This window comes from Molossus molossus, unplaced genomic scaffold (assembly GCF_014108415.1).
Source record: "Molossus molossus isolate mMolMol1 unplaced genomic scaffold, mMolMol1.p scaffold_m16_p_21, whole genome shotgun sequence".
In the NCBI taxonomy this organism is placed as follows: domain Eukaryota; kingdom Metazoa; phylum Chordata; class Mammalia; order Chiroptera; family Molossidae; genus Molossus; species Molossus molossus.
The window spans coordinates 4,507,016-4,519,242 of record NW_023425357.1 but is presented as its reverse complement, the minus strand read 5'-3'; the positions used below and the strand labels follow the sequence as shown (position 1 = coordinate 4,519,242).

The following is a 12,227-nucleotide window of genomic DNA, read 5'->3' as shown; positions in this document are numbered from 1 at the left end:
GAGAGACGGGGGGAACATTGACGTGAGAAGGACATATTGACTGGTTGCCTCCCGCACAACCCTGAGCAGGGCCAGGGACAAACAGCAACCAAGGTACATGCCCTTGACCGAAATCAAATCTGCACCTCATTGGTCTTCAGGCCGACACTCTAACCTCTGAGCCAAACTGGCCAGGGCCCCATCCATGTCCTTCAAAAATTTTATACAGAGATAAATAACATGATCTTTTTTTCTGCAAACCCAGGAAAAATGGACCTGTATTTTATTAAAAACAAGCAATTAAACTTAAATTACCTATATGATTCTTGGTGATTACCAGATTTTTTTAGTGTGCTCAACATGAGATATTTATTGCCGTGGCTGGTTTTCTCGGTGGTTAGAGTGTCTGCCCTGGGCCCCAAGAGTCCTGGGTTCGATTTCTTTCGAGAGCACCTATCTCGGTTCCAGTTTGGTCCTGACCCTGGTTGGGGATCGGTCCTGACCCTGGGTGGTGTTGAGTGGAATGCAACCGATCAATGTCTCTCTTTCTCTCTTTCCCTCCCTCTCACTCTGTCTGAAGATAAATGGAAAAAAAAATAACTTCTGGTAAGGTTGGGAAAAAAGGTGAGCTATTTACTTATTTAGCATCTCTGACTGATTTTGGGAGGCTGGAGAAGATGCAGGGGTAGGGGACATAACAGCTCCAAGGCTTGTTCCAAGGGCTGCAGCAGCTCCCAGGCCTCTTCGGGCTTGAATTTAAAAGTACTATTTATTCCGGTCACATTGAGGTTGGGGCAGTGGCCCCTGCTGCTTGCACAGCCTGCACAGGGTTTCTGGGTGGTGGTAATCTCCCCATTGTTCCCAGGACCACTGTGGCTCCTGGGCCTCCAGGAGGAGGATCTAGAGTGTTGAAAAGACTTATTATTTGTATTTTTCTTTAATCTCTGGGAGGGAAGTGTGTGTGGTCTTTTCTCTTCTTTGAACCATCAATTTAGATATTTTCAAATAGAATACCTACGATGTTACAACATGAAATCTTGCACATGAGAAGACATCCGATCCTATCTCAAAACAGAAACAAACAACAAGTAAAATAAACAAATGAGTGCTCTCAAAAGGAAAGACTGGGAAACTAGCTTCAGACTCTCATCTCACACCAACTGGCACAGCACAGTGGCCCTCTCAGGGCCTGATTGGCACAACCTCCAAACAGCAGAGGCGGAGGATTCCGTGTTCACATAACAGCAGAGAGCAAACCAAGTCACTAACTATAGGAGAGCAAGCAAGGGACATCTGGAACCAAAGTTCCATCATAGATGGACAGAGACTGCGAGAGGTTCTGAGAGAACAGATCATACATACAAATGGGAGCTCTCATCCCTGCTTTTTCATTAATTAAGCCTTTGAGCAGATGATCCCATGACAGGCACAGCAGGGATTTTCCTCGAGATAAAAACTCTAGGCAGCTGCTGGGACCTTCCTGCAATCCCTGCCACAGGGTCAGCCCTCCAGAAGCAGCTGGGTTCCCAGCTAAGTGAGATTAGCCCCTATTTTAAAACAAATTAAGCAATATTATACAAAACAGAAACCAAAGCCATTTTCCAACTATGGCTAGTGCCCAACTATGATTAGTTTCCTTGGTCTTCTAATATTTTCTTTTAATTCTTATAATCTTTATTGCCCCTTTCATATTTACTGAGCCAAACCAGTCACAGCTAAACTAGTAATTTTTTTTATAAGCTATCTCTTCTTTTTCACTATATATTTGTTAATGTAGTCCACTTACTGTGCAAACTGGTCAGTTTGTTAGAGTGTTGAGTGCTTTAGGTCCTATTCAGTTTTCCACTTTAAGTTGACTTTCCGATACCGAAATTTTTAATGTACTATGTACAAGTTTTTTTTTATTTTTAAACTTGGTCACATCTTGCATTGATGATTCCCATTCTCATATAATTTCATTCTGTTTGCATTTTTATTTTGGTCATTAAAAGTTTTCTTGACATTGTATAGTTGTCTTTGTGTTATACTGTTTTATTTTGTAATTTTCCATATATATATATAATATATATATATATATATTTTTTTTTTGCCTGGCCCATGTGGCTCAGTGGTTAAGTTGACCCATGCACCAAAAGGTCACCGGTTCAATTCTCAGTCAGGGAACATGCCCAGGTTGTGGACCCAATCCCCTGTGCGGGGGATGCAAGAGGCAAGCAATCGATGTTCTCTCTCATCAGTGTTTCTATCTTTCTCTCCTTCTCCCTTCCTCTCTCTCTCTCTCTCTCTAAAGTCCAGAAAGAAAAAAAAGTGATATATATATATTTGCTTTTTATTCCTCGCCCTAGGATACTTTTTTATTTATGTAAAGTTAGAGTGGGCAAACCAGTGACGTCTTGCTCAATGTGTTGATGCTCAACCACTGTGGCACACCACCCAGTTTAAACTTCTGTTTCTTTCTCAGAGCCATGGTATCATTTCCTCCTGAACACATCTGCAGTCTGCAGTGTTTGAACAGTTTCTCATTGTTTCTTTGTAGCAGCCACTACAGTACATTCACTCTACTGCCATTCCTTTAGCACTCTGTGCACAACAGAAACACGTTGTCATCGCGCTTCTAAACAGCGAGATCATGGAACATACAGTACCCTCATCTCTATGTCTCCAGAGGAGACACTGGGAATTAGGAGTTGTGTTATAAGATTGCCATTCTGTCCCAGGGCTCTCAGCAGGCATTGTTGGCAAATGTAAGCACCTGTTGTCCCTCTTGGATGAGCACCTGTTGTCCCTCTTGGATGTTGCTTTTTCTCATTGCAGCTCTCTCAAGCTTTCTTTGAACTATTCACTTGCTTTTGCAGTCGGAAAAAATGTTATTTTGTCATTCATTGCTCGTAAGTTCAAGGAACTTCCACCTGAGTGCCAGACTTGTGAACTTTTATTTTCTTTCAGCCATGTCATCTGAAGACAACCAGGCCTTGTGGGAAAAGCCGGGAATACAAGATAAATTGTCTGAGATAATACTGGTAAGTTATGGACGGTGTGGTTTTGGCAATGCATACTGAATGAAAGCCTTGGAGTTTTAGGTAGACTGGCATGAGAAGAAAGGATGTAAATATACACAGAACTGACCTGGAACAGTCATTCATAATTAAACTCTTTCATCCCAAAGAGGTCAAAGATATTATACATTTGGGGAAACTCACTTTAAAGTCCGTTACGTTTGTAAATCAGTGTGCTATACATGTGAAGATGAAAAACAATTTTTTGCTGTTATACATTCTTATAAAGAAAATGTGGAAAACCAGTAACTCACATAATCTGTGAAGTGAATAGTTATTTGAGTTGTTTAAAATGTTGAGTGGGACTACACTTTCATTCAGTTACTTTTAAAATTTAGAAATTTAGCCGTGGCTGGTTTGGCTCAGCGGTTAGTGTCGGCCTGCGTCCAGAGAGACCCGGGTTTAGTTCCTGCTAAGGGCATGTATCTTGGTTGCAGTTTGTCCCCTGCCCTGGTTGGGTCATATAGGTGACAGCCACACGATGTGTCCCTTTTACATCGATGTTTCTCTTCCTCTCTCTCCCTCCCACTCTATCTCAACAAAAAATGGGGGGGGGGGGGAATAAATAAATAAAATTTAGAGATTTATAATATACTTATATAATTTAAACATGATCAATTTGGCAGTATTTTTAATACATAATCATTAATTTCCCTTTTAAAATTAACGTTTTTTAAAAATTATGTCTATAAAACAGGATCGTTTTTATATACAAATATTATAGTTTAATAAGTATCAAAATGGATGTTATGAAATAAGTGTGTGTTTAATGAAAGTATAGCTGACACTAAAATCCTTTCTCTCTTCCATAATTACTAGAGTACATGTAATGGAGACAGACCTTATCAATTCAATGAACTTTGGAAAAACTTCAACCAGAAGACAAGTTCTACTAAATGTGAGAAAACGTACGTTGTAGAGAACCCTTATAGATATGGAAAAGTCTTTGACCAAATATCAGATCACAATATATATCAGGTTATCTGTATTGTGGAGAAAACAAAAAAACAAAGTCAGTGTATCAAACCATTTAATTTATCTTTAAATAACACTTTACAAGAGGATATTCATTCCAGGGAGGAGGCTTACAAATGGAATTTCTGTGGGAGAGTTATCAGTGAAATATTTAGTCCAAACAGACTGAAAATTTTTGATACTGGAAAAAAACGACATGAATGTAAATCTGGTGGGAAAACATCTAATTGGCTTTTGGATTTTATGCTAAATCAGACAGTTCAGACTGCAGAATCGCCTTATAAGTGTGAAGCATGTGGCAAAGCCTTTAAGTGGCATTCAGATCTCACTGCACATGAGAGAAGAATCCATACTAGGGCAATACTTGACAAGTGCAAGGAATGTGCAAAAGACATTAGTCAGTGTTCAAAACATATTCACCATGAGAAGATTCTTAATGCAGAGAAGTCTTATAAATGTTCAGAATGTGACAAAGTCTTTGTCTCACATTCAAATCTTGGTCATCATCAGAGAGTTCATACTGGAGAGAAACCATACAAATGTAGGAGATGTGGGAAAGCCTTTGGGCACTCCTCAGCCCTTACTGTACATGAGAGAATTCATACTGGAGATAAGCCTTTTCAATGTAGAGAGTGTGGCAAAGCATTTATTCAGTCTTCAAAGCTTATTAAGCATCAGAGATTTCATACTGGAGAGAAACCTTATAAATGTGGAGAATGTGGAAAAGCCTTTAACCAACTCTCAGAACTTACTTTCCATGAGAAAATTCATTCTGGAAGGACACCTTACAAATGTATGGAATGCGAGAAAGCATTCAGTGCGCCCTCAGCCCTTACTTTTCACAGGGTTCATACTGGAGAAAAGCTTTACAAATGTACAGAATGTGGCAAATCATTTGGCCAGTCCTCAGGTCTTACTCAACATCACACAATTCATACTAAAGAGAAGCCTTATAAATGTAGAGAATGTGGCAAAGCCTTTACTCAGTCTTCATACCTTATTAGGCATCAGAGAGTTCATACTGAAGAAAAACCTTATAAATGTACAGAATGTTGTAAAGCCTTTAGGTACACATCAGGCCTTAGTGTACATCAGAGAATTCATACTGGAGAGAAGCCTTATAAATGTGGAGAATGTGGCCAAGCATTTATCCAGTCCTCAGCCCTTATTTATCACCACAGGGTTCATACTGGAGAAAAGCCTTATAAATGTACAGAATGTTGTAAAGCCTTTAGGCAGGGCTCACAACTTATTGTGCATCAGAGAATTCATACTGGAGAGCAGCCTTATAAATGTAGAGAATGTGGCAAAGCCTTTAGCCATTCCTCAAGTCTTACTCAACATCAGACAATTCATACTAAAGAGAAGCCTTATAAATGTAGAGAATGTGGGAAAGCATTTAGTCAGGCATCAACCCTTGCTGTACACGAGAGACTTCATACTGGAGAGAAGCCGTATAAATGTGGAGAATGTGGCAAAGCATTTATTCAGTCTTCAAAGCTTATTAAGCATCAGAGAATTCATACTAAAGAAAAACCTTATAAATGTACAGACTGTTACAAAGCCTTTAGGCAGAATTCGCATCTTATTGTGCATCAGAGAATTCATACTGGAGAGCAGCCTTATAAATGTACGGAATGTGGCAAAGCCTTTAGCCATTCCTCAAGTCTTACTCAACATCAGACAATTCATTCTAAAGAGAAGCCTTATAAATGTAGAGAATGTGGCAAAGTATTTAGTCGGTCCTCAGCCCTTACTGGACATGAAAGAATTCACACTGGAAAGAATCCTCATTAATGTGGAGAATGTGGAAGAACCTTTAACTTGCCCTCAAAACTTAATATCCATCATAAAATTCTTACTGGAAAAATAGCTTACAAATGTATATAATGTGTAAAAACTTTTAATAGGTCGTCAGCTATTACTTATCAGACAGTTCATACTGGAGAGAAGCCTTATTAATGTAGAGAATGTGGGAAAGCATTTAGTTAGGCCTCATCCCTTACTGGACATGAGAGAATTCCTACTGGAGAGAAGGCTTATAAAGGTTCAGAATGTGGCAAAGCCTTCAACTTCCATTCAAATCTCACTCGACGTTAGAGAGTGCATACTGGAGAGAAACCATACAAATGTAGAGAATGTGGGAAAGCCTTTTGCCAGTCCTCGGGTTTTACTCAACATCAGAGAATTCATACTCAAGAGAAGTCTTATCACTGTTTACAGTGTGTCAAATCCTTTATCTACCTTTCAAATCTTACTCAACATCCAAGAGTTCATACTGGAGAGAACCCATACAAATGTAGAGAACATGGCAAAGTATTTACATAGTCCACAAGCCTTACTCTGCATGAGATAATGCATACTGGAGTGAAGCCTCATAGAAGTGGAGAATGTGGCAAAACCTTCAGCATGTCCTTTGGTCACAGTCCATCAGAGAATTCATGATGGAAAAAAGGCTTCTAAATGTAGCAGCTGACCCTCAAACTTTACAGTCCATCATAGTGATTATACTCTTAGACACCTTACAGATCTGTAAAATGTGGCAAAGGCTTCCAGGACGCCTTAGGAGTTCCTTATCATTAGAGAATTTGTACTGGGGAGAAACCTTATATCTGTAGATAATTCGGCAAAGCCTTCATCTGGTCTGCAAAACTACTGCCTATCAAATAATTTCTTTCCCAGAACTGAGATCTTACTCATCATCATAGATTTCATACAGGAAAGGAATCTTCTGAATATGAATACATTGGTAAAGCAATTAAAAGCCATTCATATGTTATTCTACGTGAGAGACTTAATACTTAAGAGATACCCTACTAACTTAGAGACTGGTAGATCCTTAACGTACCACTGAAAACATACTCAATTTTTTTTTTTAAGCCTCATCTGAGGACATTTTTCCATTTTTTGTACAGACAGAGTGGGAGGGAGCGAGAGGAAAAGAGAGAGAGGGAAACATCGACGTGAAAGGGACACATCGAGTGGCTGCCCCCCGCACGACCAACCAGGGCCGGGGACAAACTGCAACCGAGGCACATGCCCTCAGCGGGAACCGAACCCGGGCCTCTCCGGACCGCAGGCGGACGCTCTAACCGCTGAGCCAAACCGGCCAGGGCAAAACATACTCAATTTAAGAGTATTCATAGTGGAGGGAAGCCTTTAAACTGTTTAATTTTACTGAACTTCATTCAGAGCTTTCCTACTGCAGACAAGCCTTACAAATATAAGGAGTTTGGTAAATCCTTACCTTTGCAGTGGGATCTTATTTAACATCACATAATTCTATCTGAAGGCAGGCATTTCAAATGTAAAAGGTTAGGTAATCCTGTAATTATCACTGGTGTCTTACTCAATACAACATAATTCATGGTGGAGGGAAGACGTTATTGAAATGAGCATTCTTACTGAAGAGAAACATTATGGAACTAGGGAATGTAGCACAGCCTTTCACTTGTGTTCATACTTACTGAACATTGGAGGAATCATTCCAAAGAAAACAGTAAAAATGTAAAGCGTTCTGTGAGCCCAGCCAGCGTGGTCCAGTGGATTGAGTGTCATTTCTGCAGCTGAGCACTTCTGGTTCAATTCCAGACCTGGTCCCATGCCTGGACTGCAGACTCGATCTCTGGTACAGGGTGTGCAAGTGGCAGCCCGTGTTTCTCTCTCACATCAAGGTGTTTATCTCTCCCTTTCTGTTTCTAAAAATTCACCAGAAACATATTTAAAAAATAATAATTTGTCCAAAGATTTAACCATTGTTCAAGCTTGATAGAGGATGTTAAAATTAAGCCTTAGAAATTGTAACACGTGTGCCTAAGGAATACCCTCATTTATGTCTTACTCAGTATTTTTAAATTATTTCTGGATAGTCGCCATGGAAATATAAGTCAGGCGAAGTTTTACTCAGTATGCAAACCATACTGCATATCAGAATTCATATTGGAGAGGAACAATACATGTGTAAACAAGGTAGAAATGTCTTAATTCAGCGTTCATAGTTTATTCCTCACCGTAGAATTCATACCAGAAAAAACCCAAAAAACTGACAATTGTGGCAAATCATATAGCTGGACCTACAGCCTCCGTCATTATCAGGGATTATAATTAGGGAGGAATTGTACATTCATTATGTAGAAGAAAAGATCGTCCTTCAAAATATGCATTTCACATAAATCCAACAAAGGTATGCCTTTCATTGACTTGAAAGATGTAAATAATTTTAGCAATGTATGTAATTGAATATGAACCATAAAATATCACTGAATCCACACTCATTTGATAGGCACAAATAATTTTCCCGTATTGCTTTAAATAGGAACAGTGTACAGAATAATTTCAAATTTTAAGCAAAGCTCAGTAAATTTTAGTATGCTTCATATATGAAAACAATATTTTCATATGTATTATTTCTTTCAGTGTTATCTATTTTTATATTGACATTGTAGATATTTTCAAAAGGAGATAGAAATTTGATTCTACTCCCATATCTCTCGATGCTACTATGATTTCTGGTGTATGTGTGAAATCATGGGGTTGATTGTTACAGCCTTAAAGATCTGTGAGCTCTTGTCTATTACATGTGTTTCACTTATGCATCCTTTTCCACAGAAGTGTGAGTACATTGTAACGCACACTGTATGAAGACAATCTAAATGGAGAGTCTCTGTATGTGGTTGACTTAGAATGTATTATGTTGCCGTGAAGAGCATTATAAATTTTAATAAGATTCACCAGTTATTCTTCAAGGAAATGGTTTCAGTTCATTAAAATTCTGATGTATCTTTATAGTAACCAAAGATAGAAGTGATGAACAGTAATGGATATGACTGAAATAAAAAAGAGATGTGGGATATCTGTGAAATTGTATTCAACTCATTTCTAAATGCATAAAAGTATTGTACATCCATGTTTTCTAAACGATTTGCCTCTATTCTGAAGCCCAAAGGAAGCACAGCTGTCACATTATTATATCGGAAAAGTAATGCTTTTTAAGTGTTTGTAATGTGCATTTTGACAAATGGTTACAGTGTTATTTTTCATATTTTATTTAGATTATGAGTGAACTTTGTATTTTCATTAATAATACCGAGTGATTTGGATGTGTTCATGTATCCAACCTTACTCAAGGTTGTAGGTAACAATAACCCTATTTGGTAATGCACTGCATTTATTGATATATTTTTCATTTTCTGGCACATAGTAGGACTTTATGATAGTTACAATAAATATGACATGAATGTCTTGAGAGTTGAGCTAAACTACATCATATTAGTGCCATGGCATTCACTTTGTATCTCTAGGAGCCTTTTTGTTTTGTTTTTAATATATTTTTTTCCTTTATTGGTTTTAGAGAGAGAGGAAGGGAGAGGGAGAGAGAGATAGAAACCCCCATGAGAGTGAACATCGATTGGCCACCTCCTGCCTGCCCCCCACTGTAGATCAGGCCCACAACCTGGGCATGTGTCCTGACCGGAAATCGAACTGGCAACCTCTTGGTGCATGGGTCGACGCTCAACCACTGAGCCACACTGGCCAGACTTGCTAGGAGCCTTGAACGACACTGTCTTCTTCCTCTGCACGCACTAGGCACTGGTTCACAGAGTCCGAAGTCGGTGTCAGTTTCTGACATAACTCTTTATCAGCCTCTATAAGCAAGAGTTTCTGGGGCAATTGAGGGCATTCACCATGTGTGGCCCTTAGATAAGATCTCTGCATATCTTACCAAACCCTTCCTTTGGTTTAAATTTAACAATCTAAACTTATCTCTAGAATTGCCAAGCACTTGGCTCATGTCACTTAATAAAAGCATGTTTCCTGGGTCCTGCTACTGGCTGCCCCATGTTGCCTTCAGCTCCACGTAGAGCCTCTCCATCTGTTCTGGGTACTTTCCTGAGGACCTGTGAGTTATAAACATGTCTGATTCAGTGTCTGTTGTGCTCTTCATCCCTTACCGGTGCTCTGCGTAACAAATGCTAATTTTAAAAGGTCCAAGTATAATTGGAAAGTTCTTTTAACTTTTTGAGCCTATATATATATTTGGTGCATATTTTTTCCTGAGCTTACCTAAACAAATTTACATGATGTGATCCACAAAAATGCAGTATGTTCATAAAGGTATAGAGAAGGAATGAGGGGAAGAACGTGTGTGAGTACATATATACGTTTTGAAATGTACAGGGAAATAATATGCTAAAATAAGTAATTTAAATATATTTAATGATTTGTCCAGGCCAGTGTGGCCGAGTTGTATGGCGTGTCTTGCCTTAAGCAAAAGGTTACAGGTTCAAGTCTCAGTCAGGACACATACCAAGGTTGGCCCTTCATTGTACAATCAGGAAGAGAACTTATATTTCTTACATTTATCCACGTATCTATGTCATACACACTTTCTCAATATCCACCTTGCTGTCTAAAATCTGTAAACATATAGTCAGTTGAGGATTTTTTTTTTTATTTCTCACCCAAGGATATTTTTTTATTATCAGCTAGTGAGAAACAGAGAAACATTTATATGATAGAGCCCCATTGACCTGTTGCCTCCCTGTCACATGACCATACCAGGTTCGGGGATGAACTGCAACTGATACACATGCCCTTGACTGGAATAGAATTCGGGGCTTATTGGTCTATGGGCCAACACACTAAGCACTGAGCCAAACTGGCTAGGGTTCAATTGAGGATTTTGTTTTTAAACTCATTTATTGTTGAATGTATTACAGATGTCCCCCCTTTTTTTTCGATTAATCTCCTACTCCCCAAACCCACCCCTCCTTACCTTGACCACACTGTTGTCGATGTCCATTGTTTATGCACATATACATAGCAGTTCTTTGGTTTATCTCATCTGCCCGCCCCCCCTTCTCTTTGAAGTTTGTTAGTCCAACAACCAATTTGTACTTCTTAATTCATTCATCTTCGTCACCTAACCCCCAGCCCCCTCCCATCTTCTAAGCAACAAAAAGTTCCCTGTATCTATGAGTCTGTTTCTGTTCTGCTTGCTCATTTTGTTTGTAGATTCAATTGTCAATAGATATGTATTAATTGCCATTTTGTTCATATTTTTGTTCTTTTAAAAAGACCCTTAAACATTGCATATAATACTGGTTTGGTGGTGATAAACTCCTTTAGCTTTTTCTTGTCTGGTAAACTATATGTCCATCGATTCTAAATGATAGTTTTGCAGGATAGAGTAATCTTGGTTGTAGGTCATTGCTTTTCATCACCTTGAATATCCCTTGCCACTCCTTTCTGGCCTGCAAAGTTCATTTTGAGAAATCAGCTGACAGTTTCTTGGGAGCTCCTTCATTGGTAACAAACTGATTTTTCTTGCTGCTTTTAAGATATTCTTTTTGTCTTTAACCTTTTCCATTTTGATGATGATGTGTCCAGGTGTGGAACTCTTCAGGTTCAACTTGTTTGGATCTTTCTGTGCTTCCTGCACTTGTATGTCTGTTTCCTTCACCAAGTTAGAGAAGTTTTCTGTCATTTTTTTTCAAATAAGTTTTCAATTTCTTACCCTCTCTCTTCTCCTTCTGGCACTCCCATGATGCAAACGTTGGTACACTTGAAGTTGTCCCAGAGGCTCCTTATAGTATGCTCATTTTTTTGGATTCTTTTTTCTTTCTGCTGTTTTGATTGAGTGTTTTTTGCTTCCTTTTATTCCAAATCGCTGGTTTGCTTCTTGGCTTTACCTACTCTACTGTTGAACCTGTGTAAATTATTCTTTCAGTTAGTGCCTCCTTTATTTTATTTTATTTTATTATTATTTTTTTTATCCTCACCTGAGGACATTTTTTATTCAGGTGGAGTGGGAGGGAGAGAGAGGAAGAGAGAGAGAGAGAGAGAAACCTCGATGTGAAAGGGACACATCGAGTGGCTGCCACCCGCACGACCGACCAGGGCCGGGGACAAACTGCAACGAAGGTACATGCCCTTAGCGGGAACCGAACCTGGGTCTCTCGGGACCACAGGCCGACGCTCTAACCGCTGAGCCAAACCGGCCAGGGCGGTTAGTGCCTCCTTTATTTCTGACTGGTCCTTTTTTACGCCCTTGAGACCCTCACTAAGAACATTGCAGTTCTCACTAAGTTTATTGAACATCCTGATGAGCAGTGTTTTGAACTTTGCATCTGTTAGATTGCTTATCTCCATTTTGTTTTGCTCTTTTCCTGGAGTTTTGTTCTGATCTTTTGTTTGTGACATGTTTTTTTTTTCTTC

The 12,227-nt window shown here is 39.1% G+C and overlaps 1 protein-coding gene across 1 annotated transcript in view; it reads left to right on the top strand.

The window, feature by feature from the left end:
- LOC118638289 (zinc finger protein 420-like) overlaps window positions 1-5,889 on the top strand; it is a 37,380-nt gene extending 31,491 nt beyond the window's left edge. The window contains exons 4-5 of the mRNA XM_036273998.1: window positions 2,926-2,999; window positions 3,855-5,889. Of these exons, the coding sequence (XP_036129891.1) occupies window positions 2,926-2,999; window positions 3,855-5,807 (2,027 nt within the window). The 3' untranslated portion in view covers window positions 5,808-5,889. The remainder of the gene's footprint in view (window positions 1-2,925; window positions 3,000-3,854) is intronic.
- The last annotated feature ends 6,338 nt before the right edge of the window (window positions 5,890-12,227 follow it).